The sequence below is a fragment of the Oncorhynchus tshawytscha genome, linkage group LG13 (assembly GCF_018296145.1).
Source record: "Oncorhynchus tshawytscha isolate Ot180627B linkage group LG13, Otsh_v2.0, whole genome shotgun sequence".
Taxonomy (NCBI): Eukaryota; Metazoa; Chordata; class Actinopteri; order Salmoniformes; family Salmonidae; genus Oncorhynchus; species Oncorhynchus tshawytscha.
In genome coordinates this window covers 22,853,351-22,871,092 of record NC_056441.1, presented here as the reverse complement: position 1 = coordinate 22,871,092, position 17,742 = coordinate 22,853,351, and the positions used below count along the sequence as shown (strand labels likewise).

At 43.2% G+C, this 17,742-nt stretch overlaps 1 protein-coding gene across 1 annotated transcript; it reads right to left on the bottom strand.

Annotated features, from left to right (window-relative positions):
* Window positions 1–432: 432 nt before the first annotated feature.
* wasf2 (WASP family member 2) lies at window positions 433–17,625 on the bottom strand. The gene is given in 10 exon segments (XM_024441135.2): window positions 433–1,640; window positions 1,728–2,044; window positions 2,046–2,213; window positions 2,432–2,593; window positions 2,802–2,923; window positions 8,870–8,987; window positions 9,082–9,235; window positions 9,651–9,785; window positions 10,284–10,447; window positions 17,493–17,625. Coding segments are annotated over 9 exon segments (1,467 nt in total). The 5' UTR covers window positions 10,417–10,447; window positions 17,493–17,625; the 3' UTR covers window positions 433–1,482.
* Window positions 17,626–17,742: the final 117 nt, after the last annotated feature.

Here is a 17,742-nt window from a genome sequence, read left to right as displayed (position 1 = left end):
GTTAGCTGGCATTCTAAATCCTAGGTGTTTCCATTTCCCTTTAACCTCATACATTTAGCCTGTGGTAACTTGTGGAATAAATACTTGCTGGAATGAGCTTTTAACTAATCAGCATTCAGGATTAGACAAACCCGTTGTATAAAACAAAAATAAACATCATTACATGAAACAAAACATTGTCATTTTTGAGACTATAGGAATACGTTTACCACTATGTAAACAACTGCAATAATGTATGCGTTGGTTTTCAACAGCATGGTGGATATTGTAGTCTTTTGACTGTAGAAAAACAGGGATCTCTTAAACTGTGCCAGGATGCGCAGGCAGCATGCGAGGGAGGGAGGGGCAACTGTGCAGGCACCATAGCTAGTCAGTCTGGAACTCACCCATATACATAATTTACACAGCACAGAAATGCACTTGAAACAGCAGTATAGTTCATTGTATCTTTATTATTGTAATAATCGTCACTGATAAAGTTGAGAAAGAGAGGACAAGCAGAAACAGGTGGTTGGATATTAACATGCTCAGGTCTGATTGTGGCATTACACTTTGGCTTTAAAACAAACAGAAGGCACTTAAACAGAAGAGGATCAAGTTGTCTCTTAGGCACAGATCTAGGATCAGGTACCTTTCATCCAATCCTATGGTTATGATGGGAAAGAAACAGACCTTAGATCAGTGTCTAAGGTTAACTTTCTCCTCCTCGCACATAAACATGAAAAGCAAAGGCACTTATGGAGGGGCGGGACTAGGGCAAGAGAGGGATCGCTGATTGGTCAGATAATGTTTTGATTGATAGGGGGCAGCATAGGTTCAGTTTTCAGCTTGGGCTGACTCAGAAGATTACAGACATTTTAGATACGATTCAGAACCCCCCCATCTGTGAATGAGACCCTCTGTCGCCCAGGTAACCATTCCCATGCCAACCACAGAGAGAAAGACAGGTAAAAAAAGAAAAAGGAGAAAACAGCAATAAAAACCTTTCTTTGTGCTCTTGGTATTATTTAACACATCTTATAATTATCTTAAAGTAAAATATTAATACAGTTCATCAATCATACCATAATTGTACTGTCTTTGTATGCATGTAAGAATCAATATCTGTACGGTATACTGTATGTTTGTTGATATCTGTGTGTAGCCTATGAGGGTATAATTATCATTACCTTTGGCCCTGTGCCCCTTATATTAATAATTGGCTTTTTGATATTTGTACTGTTCTCATAATTAAATCATTGGCTTCTCAGTTCAGTTCTACATACAACATACAGGGAATGTGATTGGCTTAGACAGGAGTGGGGAATACTGAGGAAGAGTGTAGTAGTGACACACACACACACACACACACACACACACACACTTATCTTTGGACCTCTACTCCTTAGATCATAGATTATAAAGAAGTAATGGGATAAGGATATGATGCATTCTCTCTGACGAGGACCGAGGAAGACCATGAGGGTGGAGGTGATGAAGGTCTCATTCGGACCAATCGTCATCTCCCAACTCTGAGGAGTCGTCCTCGCTGTCGCTGCACTCCACAGCAATACGGCGAGACAAGATGGCCGCCACATCGTTGCCGTAGTTATCCTTTTTCTCCTGCTCTTTCTGTTCCTCCACCTTACGTAGGTTAAAACCTGCCAGAGAGAAAGGGAAAGATGGGGGATTAGGGTGTGTGTTTATGTGTGTTCATATCGGTTTGTCTGTGTGTATGTGTGTCGTACCTTGCCGGATAGCCGACAGGAGGTCACTGTGAGCGTCAGCGGGGGCTTCTGGCTGAGCTTGGGTGGATTTAAGAGGAGGGGGAGCCCCAATGGAGAAGGAGGGGGGAGGAGGGCCAGAAGTGGGAGGAGGAGGGCCTGGGGGAGGCGGGGGGGAGGAGGAGGAGGAGGTGCGCCACCACCCTGGGGGAGAGAGGGGGAGGAGGCGGAGAGATGGAGGCCTGATAGGAAAGAGGAGGTGGGGCAGGGGGGGAGGGATAGGCGGAGGAAGAGGGGGAGTGGGAGGGGAAGAGTCAAATCCAGAGGGGGAGGGGGAGGGATACCGAAGCCAGGGGAGGGGGAGGAGGAGGTGGGGCAGGAGGAGGGGCCAGGTTGGGCCGTGTGCCAATGGGAGCAGTAGAGGGCATGGGAGGGGCTGGAGGGGGGTGTGTGGGGCTAAGAACGCTGGTGCGCTTTTGGCTTGATGCTCCGTACTGTCCGTCATGATACCTGCCAATGAGAGAGCAGGGGAAGGATTAAAGGTCAGCACACGGATTCTCCAAACACAACTGTCTCCAAACGATTTTGTCCACTTGAGATGAAGGGTGTTGACTGGAGAGTAAACACGAATGCCAAAATGCTAAATTAGCATAAAATATGTGTAAAAACTACAGTATATGCACAATTTAAATGTGCATACACTACTCCACTCCATCTCCATTACTTACGCCATGTCTGGGGGTGGAGGGGGCAGGAAGTCGTCCGGGGCGGGGGGAGGGAGGGGGGAGCCAGGATCGAAGGCGTACGACCCAGTACTCTGGTCCAAACCATCAGGGGAGTAACAGCCTTCTCCTGAACCAATACTGCCATTCAGACCCTCAAGAGATTCTCTACACACAAGATGCCCCAAAAAAAGAGTGAATATTGTCATCAATAACACAATTAAACAGTTTAAAATCATTCTATAGGACATCACTCTCCCTGATACACTCACAATCTCCCTCCCTCATATTCTCTTTCTCCTCATTCCACTTCATACATTCTCACCCCATCCTCTTTATCCTCATCTCTCGCCCTGTTCTCATTCTCATCGCTCACCCCATGTCATTCTTGGGCACCACAAACTCCTCTCCCATCTTTAGCCGTTCCCACTCATCCTTCCTGGTTTTGATCTTCCTGGGATTCAGAGTCCGCATATTCTGATTGTCCTTCTTCTCCTTCTACTCAGACAGAGAGACAAAGTGAGGGGGGTGACAAAGAGAGAGGGAAGGAGGGAGAGAGTGAGAGGAGTGAGAGAGAAAGACAGAGGGAAAGAGAAGAGAAACAAGAAAAGGCATTTAACAGCGCTATAAGTGCACTTCCTTGTTTTGTTTAAGCAGAAGATGGGATGCATTTCCCAACAGGCCAAAAACAAACTCCACTGTCTCATTGAAGGATGTGTGTGAGCGTGTAAACTAACAGGTGTAGACTAACAGTGAAATGCTTACTTACGGGCCCTTCCCCACAATGCAGAGAAACATAGAAACATAATAACACAAGGAATAAATACACTGAGTAACAATAACTTGGCTATATACACGGGGTACTAGTACCCAGCCGATGTGCAGGGGTACGGGCAAATTGAGTTAGATTTGTACAGTGCATTCGGAAAGTATTCAGACCCCTTCCCTTTCTCCACATTTTGTTATGTTAGAGCCTTTTTCTGAAATGGATCAAATAAATTGTTTTCCTCATCAACCTTCACACAATAGCCATGACAAAGCAAACACATGTCTTTAGAAACTTTTGCAAATTTATAAAGAAAAATATGAAATATTACATTTACTTAAGTATTCAGACCCTTTGCTCAGTACTTTGTTGATACACCTTTGGTAGCGATTACAGCCTCTAGTCTTCTTGGGTATGACTCTACAAGCTTGGCACACCTCTAACTCCCATTCTTCTCTGCAGATCCTCTCAAGCTTTGTCAGGTTGGATGGGTAGCGTCGCTGCACAGCTATTTTCAGGTCTCTCCAGAGATGTTCGATCGGGTTCAAATCCGGGCTCTGGCTGGACCACTCAAGGACGTTCAGAGACTTGGCTATGTGCTTCGGGGCATTGTCCTGTTGGAAGGTGAAGCTTCAACCCAGTCTCAGGTCCTGAACGCTCTGGAGCAGGATTCCATCAAGGATCTCTCTGTACTTTGCTCCGTTCATGTTTCCCTCAAGCCTGACTAGTCTCTCAGTCCCTGCCGCTGAAAAACTCACCACAGCATGATGCTGTCACCACCATGCTTCCCCCGTAGAGATAGTGCCTTCAGATGAGACGCTTGGCATTCAGGCCAGAGTTAAATCTTGGTTTCATCAGACCAGAGAATCTTGTTTCTCAGTCCTTTAGGTGCCTTTTGGCAAACTCTAAGTGGGCTGTCATGTGCATTTACTGAGGAGTGGTTTCCATCTGGCCACTCTACCATAAAGGCCTGATTGGTGGAGTGCTGCACAGATGGTTGTCCTTCTAGAAGGTTCTCCCATCTCCACAGAGGAACTCTGTCAGAGTGACCCTCGGGTTCTTGGTCACCTCCCCGAACAAGGCCCTTCACCCCCAATTTCTCAGTTTGGCCGGGCGGCCAGCCCTAGGAAGAGTATTGGTGATTCCAAACTTCCTCGATTTAAGAATGATGGAGGCCACTGTGTTCTTGGGGACCTTCAATGCTGCAGAAATGTTTTGGTACATTTCCCCAGATCTGTGCCTCGACACAATCCTGTCTCGGACCTCTAGGGAGAATTCCTTCGACCTCATGGCTTGGTTTTTGCGCTGACATGCACTGTCAACTGTGGGACCTTATATAGACAGGTGTGTGCCTTTCCAAATCATGTCCAATCAATTGAATTTACCACAGGTGGACTCCAAGTTGTAGAAACATCACGGATGATCAATGGAAACAGGATGCACCTGAACTAAAAATTCAAGTCTCATAGCAAAGGGTCTGAATACTTCTGTAAATAAGGTATGTTCATTTTTTATAAATGTGCAAAAATGTATAAAAACCTGTTTTCACTTTGTCATTATGGGGTATTGGATGTAGATTGATGGGGAATTTTTTAAATTTAATCAATTTTAGAATAAGGCTGTAACATAACACATTTTGGAAAAAGGGAAGGGGATCTGAATACTGTACATATACAGTAGGTGTACAAAACATCTAGAACACCTTCCTAATATTGAGTTGCACCCCCTTTTGCCCTCAGTACAGCCTCAATTTGTTGAGGCACGACTCCACAAGGTGTCGAAAGCATTCCACAGGGATGCTGGCCCATGTTGACTCCAATGCTTCCCACAGTTGTGTCAAGTTGGCTGGATGTCCTTTGGATAGTGGACAATTCTTGCTACACACAGGAAACTGTTGAGCATGAAAAAGCCAGCAGCATTGCAATTCTTGACACATTCAAACCGGAGCGCCTGGCCCCTACTAGCAAACCCCTTTCAAAGGGAGTTCAATCTTTTGTCTTGCCCATTCACCCTTTGAATGGCACACCAACACAACCCGTGTCTCAATTGTCTCAAGGCTTAAAAATACTTCTTTAAATCAGTCTCCTCCCCTTCATCTACACTGATTGAACTGGATTCAACAGGTGACATCAATAAGGGATCATAAGTTTCACCTGGATTCACCTAGTCAGTCTTTGTCATGGAAAGAGCATGTTTTGTACACTCAGTGTAGGTAGGGGTAAAGTTACTAGGCAACAGAATAGATAAACAACAGCAGCGAGGTATGTGATGAGTCAAAAGAGTTAGTCAATGTAGATTAATATTTAGCCTGGGGAGCTATTTGGTTATCAGTCTTATGGCTTTGGGGGTAGAAGCTGTTCAGGGTTCTGTTGGTTCCAGACTTGGTGCATCCTTACTGCTTACCGTGCGGTAGCAGAGAAACAGTCTATGACTTGGGTGCCTGGAGTCTTTAACTATTTTTAGGGCCTTCCTTTCACACTGCCTGATATAGGAGGTCCTGGATGGCAGGGAGCACGGCCCCAGTGATGTACTGGGCCGTGTCCACTACTCTCTGCAGCGCCTTGCTGTCAGATGCCAAGCAGTTGCCAAATTAAGCTGTGATGCTGCCAGTCAAGAAGCTCTCAATGGCGCAGCTCTCAATGGAGCAGCTCTCAATGGAGCAGCTCTCAATGGAGCAGCTCTCAATGGAGCAGCATTTTTGAGGATCTGAGGGCCCTTGCCAAACCTTTACCGTTGTCGTGTCTTCTTCACGACCTTGTTGGTGTGTGTGAACCATGTTAATTCCATAGTGATGTGGACACAGAGGAACTTGAAGCTCTCGACCCGCTCCACTAATGTGGATGGGGGCGTGCTCAGTCCTCAGTTTTGCTGTAGTCCACGATCAGCTCCTTTGTCTTGCTGACGTTGACAGAGAGGTTGTTGTCCTTGCACCACACTGCCAAATCACTGACCTCCTCTCTATAGTTGGTCTCATCATTGTCGGTGATCAGGCCTACCAGTCGTGTCGTCAGCAAATTTAATTGTGTTGGAGTCGTGCGTGGCAGCGCAGTCGTGGGTGAACAGGGAGTACAGGAGGGGACAAGGCGTCCGCATGCTTCTCAGCCAAAACAGTTTTGAAGAGACAAACAACATTTTGTGCCGTTTTTGGTTTGTTTTGTCCTTCGGCTAGGTTTTTCTTTCGGCTGTTCGGGGACACCAAAAAATTATTGAGGCAAGCCAAAGTCGATGATTAGTCAACAGTAGGGATTCTTCAATATAGTCTTAATCAACGAGAGATGACTCATTTTCATGCACATTTTTTCATTGAGAAACACTGCACCAAAACATCTTACTTAGATGTAAAATTCCAGGACTAAGATCTCCTTGGCAAAAACTGTCAAAATTAATAACAAATTTCTTAAATTGACTAAGATTAATTTGGACTATTTTGTGTAAAATGGACAAACAGTACTATTGCTGTTTTTTTCTTGTTTTTCAAGCGAAGGTATTTTATGGGAGTATGCAAGCACACGTGTTCAGGCCACCTGAAATGAAGCATTCTGAAGCCTTAAGCACGCACCCCTGAGGGGCCCCCGTGTTCAACAGCGTGGCAGATGTGCTGTTTCATACTCTCACCACCTGGGGGCAGCCAGTCAAGAAGTCCAGGATTCAGTTGCAGGTGTTCAGCCTCAGGATCCTGAGCTTAATGATGAGCTTGGAGGGCACTACGGTGTTGAACGCTGAGCTGTATTCAATTAACAGCATTCTCAAATAGGTGAAATAACCGAAAGGTTGCAGGTTCGAATCCCCAAGCTGATTAGGTGACAAATCTGCCAATGTGCCCTTAAGCAAGACGCCTTGGACAAAAGCATCTGCTAAATACCTAAAATGTAATTGTAATGTCGGGGCGAATTTGAGTGGATCCAGGATGTCTGGGATGATGGTGTTGATGTAAGCAACAACCACCCTTTCAAAGTGTTTCATGGCTACAGATGTGAGTGCGATGTGCCAATAGACAGGTTACTTTGGTGTTCTTGGGTCTACTTGAGTCAGGGAGAGGTTGAAAATGTCAGTGAAGACACTTAACAGCTGGTCAGCGCATGCTCCGAATATGTGTCCTGGTAGTCCCTCTGGTCCTACAACCTTGTGAATGTTAACCCGTTTAAAGGTCTTACTCACATTGGCTACGGAAAACGAGATCACACAGTAGTCCGGAACAGCTGGTTGCATGATTTAGTATGGCTTGCCTAGACGCGAGCATAGAAGGCATTTAACTCGTCTGGTAGGCTTGCATCACTGAGCAGCTGGGTTTTCCTTTGTAATCCAGGATAGTTTGTAAGCCCTGCCACATCCGACGAGTGTCAGAGCCGGCATAGTAGGATTCGATTTTAGTCCTGTATTGGCGCTTTGCCTAAAATCCTTAGCGGAATTTCTTAGAAGCGTCCAGATTAGTGTCCCGCTCCTTGAAAGCTGCAGCTCTAGCCTTTAGCTCAGTACAGATGTTGCCTGTAATCCATGGCTTTTTGTTGGGATATGTACGTACAGTCACTGTGGGGACGACGTTGTTGATGCACTTCATTAATGACGCTGGTGATTGATGTGGTAAACTCATCAATGTCATCAGATGAATCACAGAACTTATTCCAGTCTGTGCTAGCAAAACAGTCCTGTAGCTTAGCTTCCGCTTCATCGGACCATTTCGATATTGAGCGTGTCACTGGTACTTCCTGTTTGAGTTTTTGCTTGTAAGCAGGAATCAGGAGAATAGAGTTATGGTCAGATTTTCCAAAGGGAGGGTGAGAGAGAGTCTTGTATGTGTTTATGTGTGTGGAGTAAAGGTGTTCTAGAGTTTTGTTGCCTGTAGTTGCACAGGTGACATGCTGGTAAAAATTTGGTAAAACGGATTTCAGTTTCCCTGCATTAAAATCACCGGCCACGAGAAGCGCTGACTATGGATGTGCATTTTCTTGTTTGCTTATGGCCCTGTACAGCTTGATGAGTATGGTCTTAGTGACCGCATCAGTTTGTGATGGTAAATAGACAGCTACAAAAAATATAGATGAAAACTCTCTCTTGGTAAATAGTATGGTCTGCAGTTTATCATCAGGTATTCTAACACAGGCGATAAAAACTCAAGACTACTTTAAAGATTGCGCACCAGATGTTGTTAATAAAGAGACACACCGGTCCCCTCTTCGTCTTCACCGAGGCTACTGGTCTAGACAATGGATTGAAAAAAACAGCGTCCTTGTTCAGCAACGACTCCGAGAAACATAGAATATTACAGTTCCTCAGGTCCCGTTGATAGGATATTCTCCAACGGAGCTCGTCCAGTTTTTTAATCATGTGACTGTACGTTCGCCAATAGAACGGAGGGTAGAGGCGTTTTATTTGCTCGCCATCGTAGTCTCATCAACGTAGTCTCTTCTACCTCTCTTGCACCGTCGCTTCCCCTTTCGAGTTCCGGGGATTAAGGCCTGGTCAGGAGTAAGCAGAATGACCAGAGCTGCCGATTCGTTAAAGTAGAAATTTTCATCCAAATCAAGGTTAGTGATCCCCGTTCTGATGAAATGATGGAGGAGACATGTACAATTATATATTATATATATATAATATATATTATATATATATAAGAATTGGTCAGGAGCCCGTAAAACGGCTGCTATCCTCTGCAGCGCCATTTTACTTGTGTGTGTTACCCTGTGTTTGCGTCTCTCCTTCATGATGTCCTTCGTGTCCTGCAGCATCTTCTCCTTCCACAGATCAAAGAAGTAGGAGGGATCGGTGTAGAACTTCAGAGCATCCTTACCATCATCCCTAGACATGACAACAACAACAAACAATATCAATGTGTGTGTGTGTGTGTGTGTGTGTGTGTGTGTGTGCGCGCGGCGTGCGTGTGTGTGTGTACCTGTACTGGCTGAGGTTGTTGAGTGGTGGAGGTGGGTTGCAGGTCAGATAGGTCTCCTGTACAGGCAGCGGTAGAGAGGGTCTACAGAACAACTGCTGGTCCTGAGTCAGATTACTATGAAACGCTTTCTTCTGGGTGATGGCCTGCAGAGAGACTGAGCGAGAGATGGAGAGAGATCGATATGGTGAGAAAGAGACAGAGATATGGAGAGAGAGAGAGCGATGTGGAGAGAGAGAGAGATGGAGGATGGAGAGAGGGAGAGAGAAAGAGAGAGAGACACAGTTAGGGTTAGTATTCTGTTTGTTTGGGACAAAGGTATACAGTATGTGCCAGTATGTGTTGCATTACATTATACTTAAAGTCCACTGAATTCTCACTTTGAATACTAAATACATGGCACTGTTTGCTTGTAACATACAGCGGTTTTCCCAGACACAGGTTGAGCCTAGTTATAAACTAAAGATCATGTTCAATGAAGATTCTCCATTTAAATTGCTTTTAAATCTAATAGGCTTAATCAGCATGCGGGAAATCACCCCATCGTATATAAATGTCAGTCAGTCTCTTACCCTCCTCCTCTTTAGGGTCGAGCTGGGTGACTTTGACCTGTAGACGGTCCACTCTCTCTCCCAGTGTGTTCACCCGGACAGCAAACACCCCCGCCTGCACAAACAGCTCTCCAAACACATCCTCTGCATACTTACCTACACACACAAACAAATGTATATTATGGCCTAAATTCACTGAGTGTACAAAACATTAGGAACACCTGCTCTTTCCATGACAGGTTGACCAGGTGAAAGCTATGATCCCTTATTGATGTTAAATCCACTCCAATCAGTGTAGATGAAGGGGAGGAGACAGGTTAAAGAAGGGTTTTTAAGCCTCGAGACAATTGAGACATGGATTGTGGGTGTGCCATTCAGAGGGTGAATGGGCAAGACAAAACATTAAAGTGCCTTTGAACGGGATATGGTAGCAGGTGAGGCTGTTCTAAGGGCAAACGGGGGAGCTGCAACTCAATATTATGAAGGTGTTAATATTTTGTACACTCAGTATATATACACACGATTACATATCACAAGATACATACTTGCAATTTACACACAATCTCACAATTACACAATTACAATACACTGCACTGTTTTGCATGTAGCACTTCCCTAGGTATAAACTCACTCAACACATAGTTAGTAACTTACTGAGGCTGCCTAGCTGGCGTATGATGTTGGCAAGGCTAATGTTGGTGACACACTCCAGCTCGCTGCGGATGGTGTTGGGGATCGTCTGGCGGCACACATAGCGAGGCTCGATGTTCCTCGTCACCAATGGCATTCTGGGACGGGAGGGGTAGCGGGGGGCTTCCCTGGAGGGGGGGCAGCATGTGAGAAAGGTCCATCACTCTACTTGGTTATATTATGTAAGAACAATGGTGCAACACTAAAAAAAAATTGATTATTTTATAACAAATGCGCTTTCTTCTGCGTTGGATCACGGTCCCGGTCTGTGGTTCTGAAACATCAGTGCGCTGTTGAATTGGCTAGAGCCTTTTCCTAGACCATGTTGCTATGTGCATAATAGCAAAGTTAACCAGCATATTGGTGTTGAGAACAATGTGGAAGAGGCAGCAGAGGAGTGAGGAGATGAGAAAACAGCCCTTGCCTTAATTGTCTAAAAGTGAAGAGAGAGGAAACTAACTTAAATAGTCCTATAATCAATAGTCTAACTTAAATGTGCCTGACTTTATAAATCATCCATATATATCTACAGAAATAAGACAGATCCTGCTTCTGTTACCTGTTTGAGTGTTTGCTTAATAGCCTGATTCCGTGAGCTCCAAACCTCATGCAACCACAACATGTCAGAAAAAGCAATTTCACAAATTATTTTTTAATCTTTGTTATGTTGTAATAAATGCTTTATATTGTTTTTGTTACTACAGCTTCTCTGGTATAATTTATACAGTGGGGCAAAAAAGTATTTAGTCAGCCACCAATTGTGCAAGTTCACCCACTTAAAAAGATGATAGAGGCCTGTAATTTTCATCATAGGTACACTTCAACTATACCAGACAAAATGAGGGGAAAAAAAATACAGAAAATCACATTGTAGGATTTTTTATGAATTTATTTTCAAATGATGGTGGAAAATAAGTATTTGGTCAATAACAAAAGTTTATCTCAATACTTTGTTATATTATATACCCTTTGTTGGCAATGACAGAGGTCAAACGTTTTCTGTAAGTCTTCACAAGGTTTTCGCTACAGCAGGGAGTAGAGAGAGACAAGGGGTGCTAGTCACACAGGCAGTCACTGTCTTTTTCTAACACAGCAAGTCTGACACGAAACCCAAACCGGCTGCGCGCGTGCGCCATCGTGCATACATTTATTTTGCCCCCCACACCAAACGCGATCACGACACGCAGGTTAAAATATCAAAACAAACTCTGAACCAATGACATTAATTTGGGGACAGGTTGAAAAGCATTAAACATGTATGGCAATTTAGCTAGCACTTGCTAGCTAAAATTAATCTGTCCTATTTAGCTAGCTTGCTGTTGCTAGCTAATTTGTCCTGGGATATAAACATTGAGTTGTTATTTTACCTGAAATGCACAAGGACCTCTACTCAGACAAATTAATCCACACATAAAACGGCCAACCGAATCGTTTCTAGTCATCTCTCCTCCTTCCAGGCTTTTTCTTCGTTTAACTTATATGGTGATCGCATCTAAACATTCATTGTTTTACCACAACTACCGGCAAACAGTTCGTCTTTCAGTCACCCACGTGGGTATAACCAATGAGGAGATGGCACGTGGGTATCTGCTTCTATAAACCAATGAGGAGATGGGAGAGGCAGGACTTTCAGCGCGATCTGCGTCAGAAATAGGAATTAGTTCTATTTTAGCCCTTGGTGTCGCAGACGCTCGTTGGCGCGCGCGAGCAGTGTGGGTGCAATAATTGAATAACATGGATTTCTACATTTAATTTGCACCGCTCGCGCACGCGACGTGTCCGGTCTGGTCAGCATGTGAGCCTGGCACAACACAAACAAATCAATTTCGGTTAATTGTCTTAATTATTTCAAACAGTGCACGTAAAACATCAGACAAGCTCAGTGCATATAGTTGATTTTATTTAAACACATACAGTACCAGTCGAGGGTTTTTCTTTATTTTGACTATTTTCTACATTGTAGAATAATAGTGAAGACATCAAAACTATGAAAGAAACATATGGAATCATCTAGTAACCAAAAAAAGAGTTAGACATATTTCATATTATTCAAAGTAGCCACCCTTTGCCTTGACAGCTTTGCACACTCTTGGCATTCTCTCAACCAGCTTCATGAGGAAGTCATCTAGAATACATTTCAATTAACAGGTGTGCCTTGTTAAAAGTTCATTTGTGGAATTTCTTTCCTAATGCTTTTGAGCCAATCAGTTGTGTTGTGACAAGGTAGGGTTGGTATACAGAAGATAGCCCTATTTGGTAAAAGACCATGTCCATACTATGGCAAGAACAGCTCAAATAAGCAAATAGAAACGACAGTCCATTAGGTCAGTCAATCCGGAAAATGTCAAGAACTTTGAAAGTTTCTTCAAGTGCAGTCACAAAAACCATCAAGTGCTATGACTAAACTGGCTCTCATGAGGACCGCCACAGGAAGTGAATACCCAGAGTTACCTCTGCTGCAGACGATAAGTTCATTACAGTTACCAGCCTCAGATTGCAGCCCAAATAAATGCAGACACATCTCAAAATCAACTGTTCGGAGGAGACTGCGAGAATCAGGCCTTCATGGTCGAATTACTTGGGCCGATAAACATGAACAATGGACATTAGACCCGTGGAAAAGTGTCCTTTGGTCTGATGTTCAAATTTCCAAATCCAAATTTGTCCAAATTTGAGATTTTTGGTTCCACAACCTCTGTGTCTTTGTGAGACGCAGAGTATGTGAATGGATAATCCCCACATGTGTGGTTCCCACCGTGAAGCATGGAGGAGGAGGTGTGATGGTGCTTTGCTGGTGGCACTGTTGGTGATTTATTTACAATTGAAGGCACACTTAAACTGCATGGCTACTACAGCATTATGCAGCAATTCGCCATCCCATCTGATTTGCGCTTAGTGGGAATTTAATTTGTTTTTCAACAGGACAATGGCCCAACACACCTCCAGGCTGTGGAAGGGCTATTTGACCAAGAAGGAGAGTGATGGAGTGCTGCATCAGATGACCTGGCCTCCACAATCACCCGACCTCAACCAATTTGAGATGAGTTGGACCGCAGAGTGAAGGAAAAGCAGCCAACATGTGCTCAGCATATGTGGGAACTCCTTCAAGACTGTTGGAAAAGCATTCCAGGTGAAGCTGGTTGAGAGAATGTCAAGAGTGTGCAAAGCTGTCATCAAGGCAAAGGGTGACTACTTTGAAGATTCTAAAATATTAACTGTATTTTGATTTGTTTAACAATTTTTTGGTTACTACGTGATTCCATGTGTTAATTCATAGTTTTGATGTTTTCACTATCATTCTACAATGTATAAAATATAAAAAATAAAGAAAAACCCTTGAATGAGTAGGTGTGTACAAACTTTAGACTGGTACTGTATATGGAAAAATACACGTTTAAAATATTTATTTTAGTCTGGGACAGCTCAAAAGATGCTACTCTAACTACTTTAGTGCCTATTGACGACTGTATCACTATCTTCGGACCGAGTGAGTGTTGTTGAGAGCCCCGACTCTGGTACTGTTTTGGAAACATATATATTTTTTAATTATAAAAACTAGATGGTAACTTTACAAGTAAAGTTGGTGGGGCTAGCTAAAGCTCTTTAAACTTTTGCGGTAGTGAAAGAAGTGAAGAAATGTCATTTTTAATTCCCATCGAAAGTCAGTAGTTTTGGTCAGAAGTTGTGGTAGTAGTGGTCAGTAGTTATGTGGTTCAGTAGTTGTGGTCAAAGGCTGTTTGGATATGGTTTGTAGTTAAATGTGTGATCAGAAGTTGTGGTCAGAAGTTGTGTTGTTGTGGTTTGTAATTGTGTGGTTGAGGTCGGGAGTTGTGTGGTTATGGACACTACATGTGGTCAGAATTTGTTTGATTGCGGTCAGAAGTTATGTGGTTGAGGTCACTAGATGTGGTCAGAAGTTGTGTTCAGTAGTTGTGGCTCAGTAGTTGTGTGGTTGTGGTAAAAAGTTGTGTGTAAATGGTAAGTAGTGAGATGTGTGGTCAAAAGTTGTGTGGTCAGAAGTTGTGTGGTCATGGTTTGCAATTGTGTGGTTGTGGTCACTAGATATGGTCAGAAGTTGTGCGGTTGTGGTCAGAAGTTGTGTGGTTGCTGTCAGAAGTTGTGGGGTTGAGGTCAGAAGTTGTGGGGTTGAGGTCAGAAGTTGTGGGGTTGAGGTCAGAAGTTGTGGGGTTGAGGTCAGAAGTTGTGGGGTTGAGGTCAGAAGTTGTGGGGTTGTGGTATGTAATAGTCTTAGTCGTCAAAACAGCAGCTGTTTGGGAAAGTTTGAAAAACACTTGGTAATGCAGTTACAAAAACAGCTGTACCCTAAGTTCCATATTGACTATTTTGATTCTGCTCACAGCTATGAATAGCAGAGAAGTAGATGAATATCCCATATACTATATATTTTTGTCTAACTTATTGCGGTAGTGGTCAAAACGGACGTTGTTTGCAAAAATGTTACAGAAAATGTTGTTGATGCCGTTACTTAAACTGCTATAAATTGATCCGAATGTTATGTTTAGTCCACACGCCAGCTTCGAGTAGCAGAGAAGTAGACAAAGCTGGTAAGCTTGAAATATTTTGTCTACGTGGTTGCAAAGTGGAGTTACTAGCTGATTTGTGTCAAAAGCTGCATGATTTCACTTAAAGAGAATGTCAGTTGGAAGTGATGATGTCACAATTGGGAACTTTGGAATCTTGAGAAATCCAATGAAAGCGGGTGGAGGAGAAAAAGAGGACAAGAAAGTGAATAACGGAAAAAGTATAACAGATATCAAAAAGTTGTATACAAGCATCTCGATCGAGACCGTTTAGGGATTTTAAAAAAATGGGATCTGCGTTTCTAGCTTAAACCGTGTAGGGGGAGTCTCTGTTCTCTCTCATGACTTGTGGCAATGTGTGCGAGTATCCTAGCAACGGCTCCTTTTTGGAATCTCAGTATTCAGAGCTGTTTCAGGAAGACGGGGGCTCCAGTTACAGATTGGTAGCCCCGATTTAAAAACCGACTACTAAACAAAGAAGTAGGGGAATATTTTAGGTAGGATTACTTTTTTCTTCTTTAAAACACTCCGAAAGTGGTCAAAACGGCCATTGTTTGGGAACGTTTGAAAAACACATGGTATTGCAGTTACAAAAACAGCTGTGCAGTAAAATGGAATATTTCAATTCCGCGCACAGCTATGAAAAGCAGAAGTAGAGGAATATCCCATGAACTCAAACTTTTTGTCTATTGTTGCGGTAGTTGTGAAAACAGACGTTTGCCAAAATGTTATAGAAATGTATGTTGATGTGGTTACTTAAACTGCTGTAACTTGATGCGAATATTATTTTTTTGTCCAAACTCCAGATTTGAGTAGTAGAGAAGTATACGAAGCTGGTAAACCTGAAATATTTTGTCTTAGTGGTTGCAAGAACAATTATTAGCTGATTTGCGTCAAAGGTTTCGTGAGAAAATGACAGTTGGAAGTGATGATGATACAAAGGAGAGGATTAAAATCTTGAGAAATCCCATGTTACCAGATTTTTTGGGGGGGGGGGATTGACGAAAAATTGATAACGTAAAAAGTTGTATACAAGCAACTCGATCGAGACCGTTCTGCACGTTTTGACCTTGGAATGGCGTTTCTAGCTCAAATGCTGTATGAGTAGTATGTGGCGGCAGGAATAATAATAATACCTATTATAAGTATGTCGAATACTGAAGAGGACCAATAAGGTAAATTACTATACACCTTTATAGGATTAGGATTAATGTTTCCACACGGCCATATCTCCATGTTACAGCGCGTGTTTACGGAAAACAGGCCGCCATTTTTGCTAATTAGCCATCTTGAGTGCTCCGAACACCTGTGTGTAAGCTAACTGGGAGGAAGTGTAGTTGGTCAACCGGAGGCACACACAGTGATGGCTCAAGATGGCTAATTAGCAAAAATGGCGGCCTGTCTTCCGTAAACACGCGCTGTAACATGGAGATATGGCCGTGTGTGATACCGTTTTTATTTGCAAGTTTATTTTTTGCTGACAAAGATAAGAGGCATGTCAGCATATCTTTCGAAAACCGTTTGATTATTGACGTTTAACGTTAAAACAGCGTTGGAATTGAAAGTTTACACTGAGCCAAATGTGAATGAATGTAACGTTAACGGCCCCTAACTTACGGAGAGGAAAGGTATCGTCTAGAACAGACATGTGTCTTTGTACGCTCCATTTATATCTACCGTTACTGTTTAAAAAAAAGGTACATTCAGACACACAGCAGGGCTAACTAAAGCAGAACCAAAACCACAGCCTAGTTCTATTCTGGTCATGCCCCTTCAATGGGTACACTGTACACATCTGAGAGGAGTGAAAACAATATGGTGGACTGGTGGTCAAGGATCAACGTACACAGGGAAGACTAAGGATTTATAGATGTTACATCAACTTTAGCACCAGAATACTGTAATGTACCGGGCAGCCCCACATCGCTCTAGTCAACACCAACTCCTTTATAACAACCACAGCCTAATGGAATTATCCACGGCTTTAAAAAGAAAGTGTTTTTTTTGTTGCTCAGTCTCCGGAGTCTGTAAACTATGCAGCGCTTCTATTGGCTTAAAAAAATAGCCAACTTTCTAGCGGAGTAAAGTTACTAACTTTACAAGTGCATTTCACTTGACAGGCAAGCTCATTGGTTTACTATTTAATCGTTAATTTAAACGGGTTGGATGTGATGTAAACACGAAAAACGCCCTTTGACCAAACAGAACGTTAAAGTAGTCAGATGATCCCAGATGTTCCATCGCCCAAACTATGTAGCAGGGAGATTGAAACATTGTACTACCAACACCCTACTACCCAGCCACAGTGGAATGCACCGGTGAGTCACAACAACTTCACTTTTACACTGACACAACAAACAAGAAAGCCTATCCCAACTCTGTTCCTGACAAATAATTTATTTATCATGATAAAACTCGTCTAAATGAGAGCTGTTTTTAAATCTCAAGCTCAGAAACGGCATTACAATAATTAGGGCGAGGGTAGGTGACATGAAACTTCGTCTCTCGGCCTTGTCAATGTAGCAGGAAGTGAAGTTGAAAACGCCCCTCATTATGTCCGAAAATCGTCGGGAAAACCTATTCTTATTTAGTAACTTATGAAAAAGGCGCAAATTAAACACTGATCTCTTACCGTCAGCCAAATCAGTCTTGTTGCTTGGTTGAGTCTTTCAGTAGAAACAAAAATGACGGTTTACTGTAACCAGGGTGGGGAGACTTGGGATAACACAGAGTAGTCCCAGATTTGTTAAACTTCTGATTGGACAAGGCTTCGACATTCCAGGCGCTGATTGGTTCCTCTCACTGTCCGTCTGTGTCAGCGGCGTGGACGTACAATAGGTAACTCCACCCAGTCTAGTCGTAAACATCTGTCCAGTTTGCGT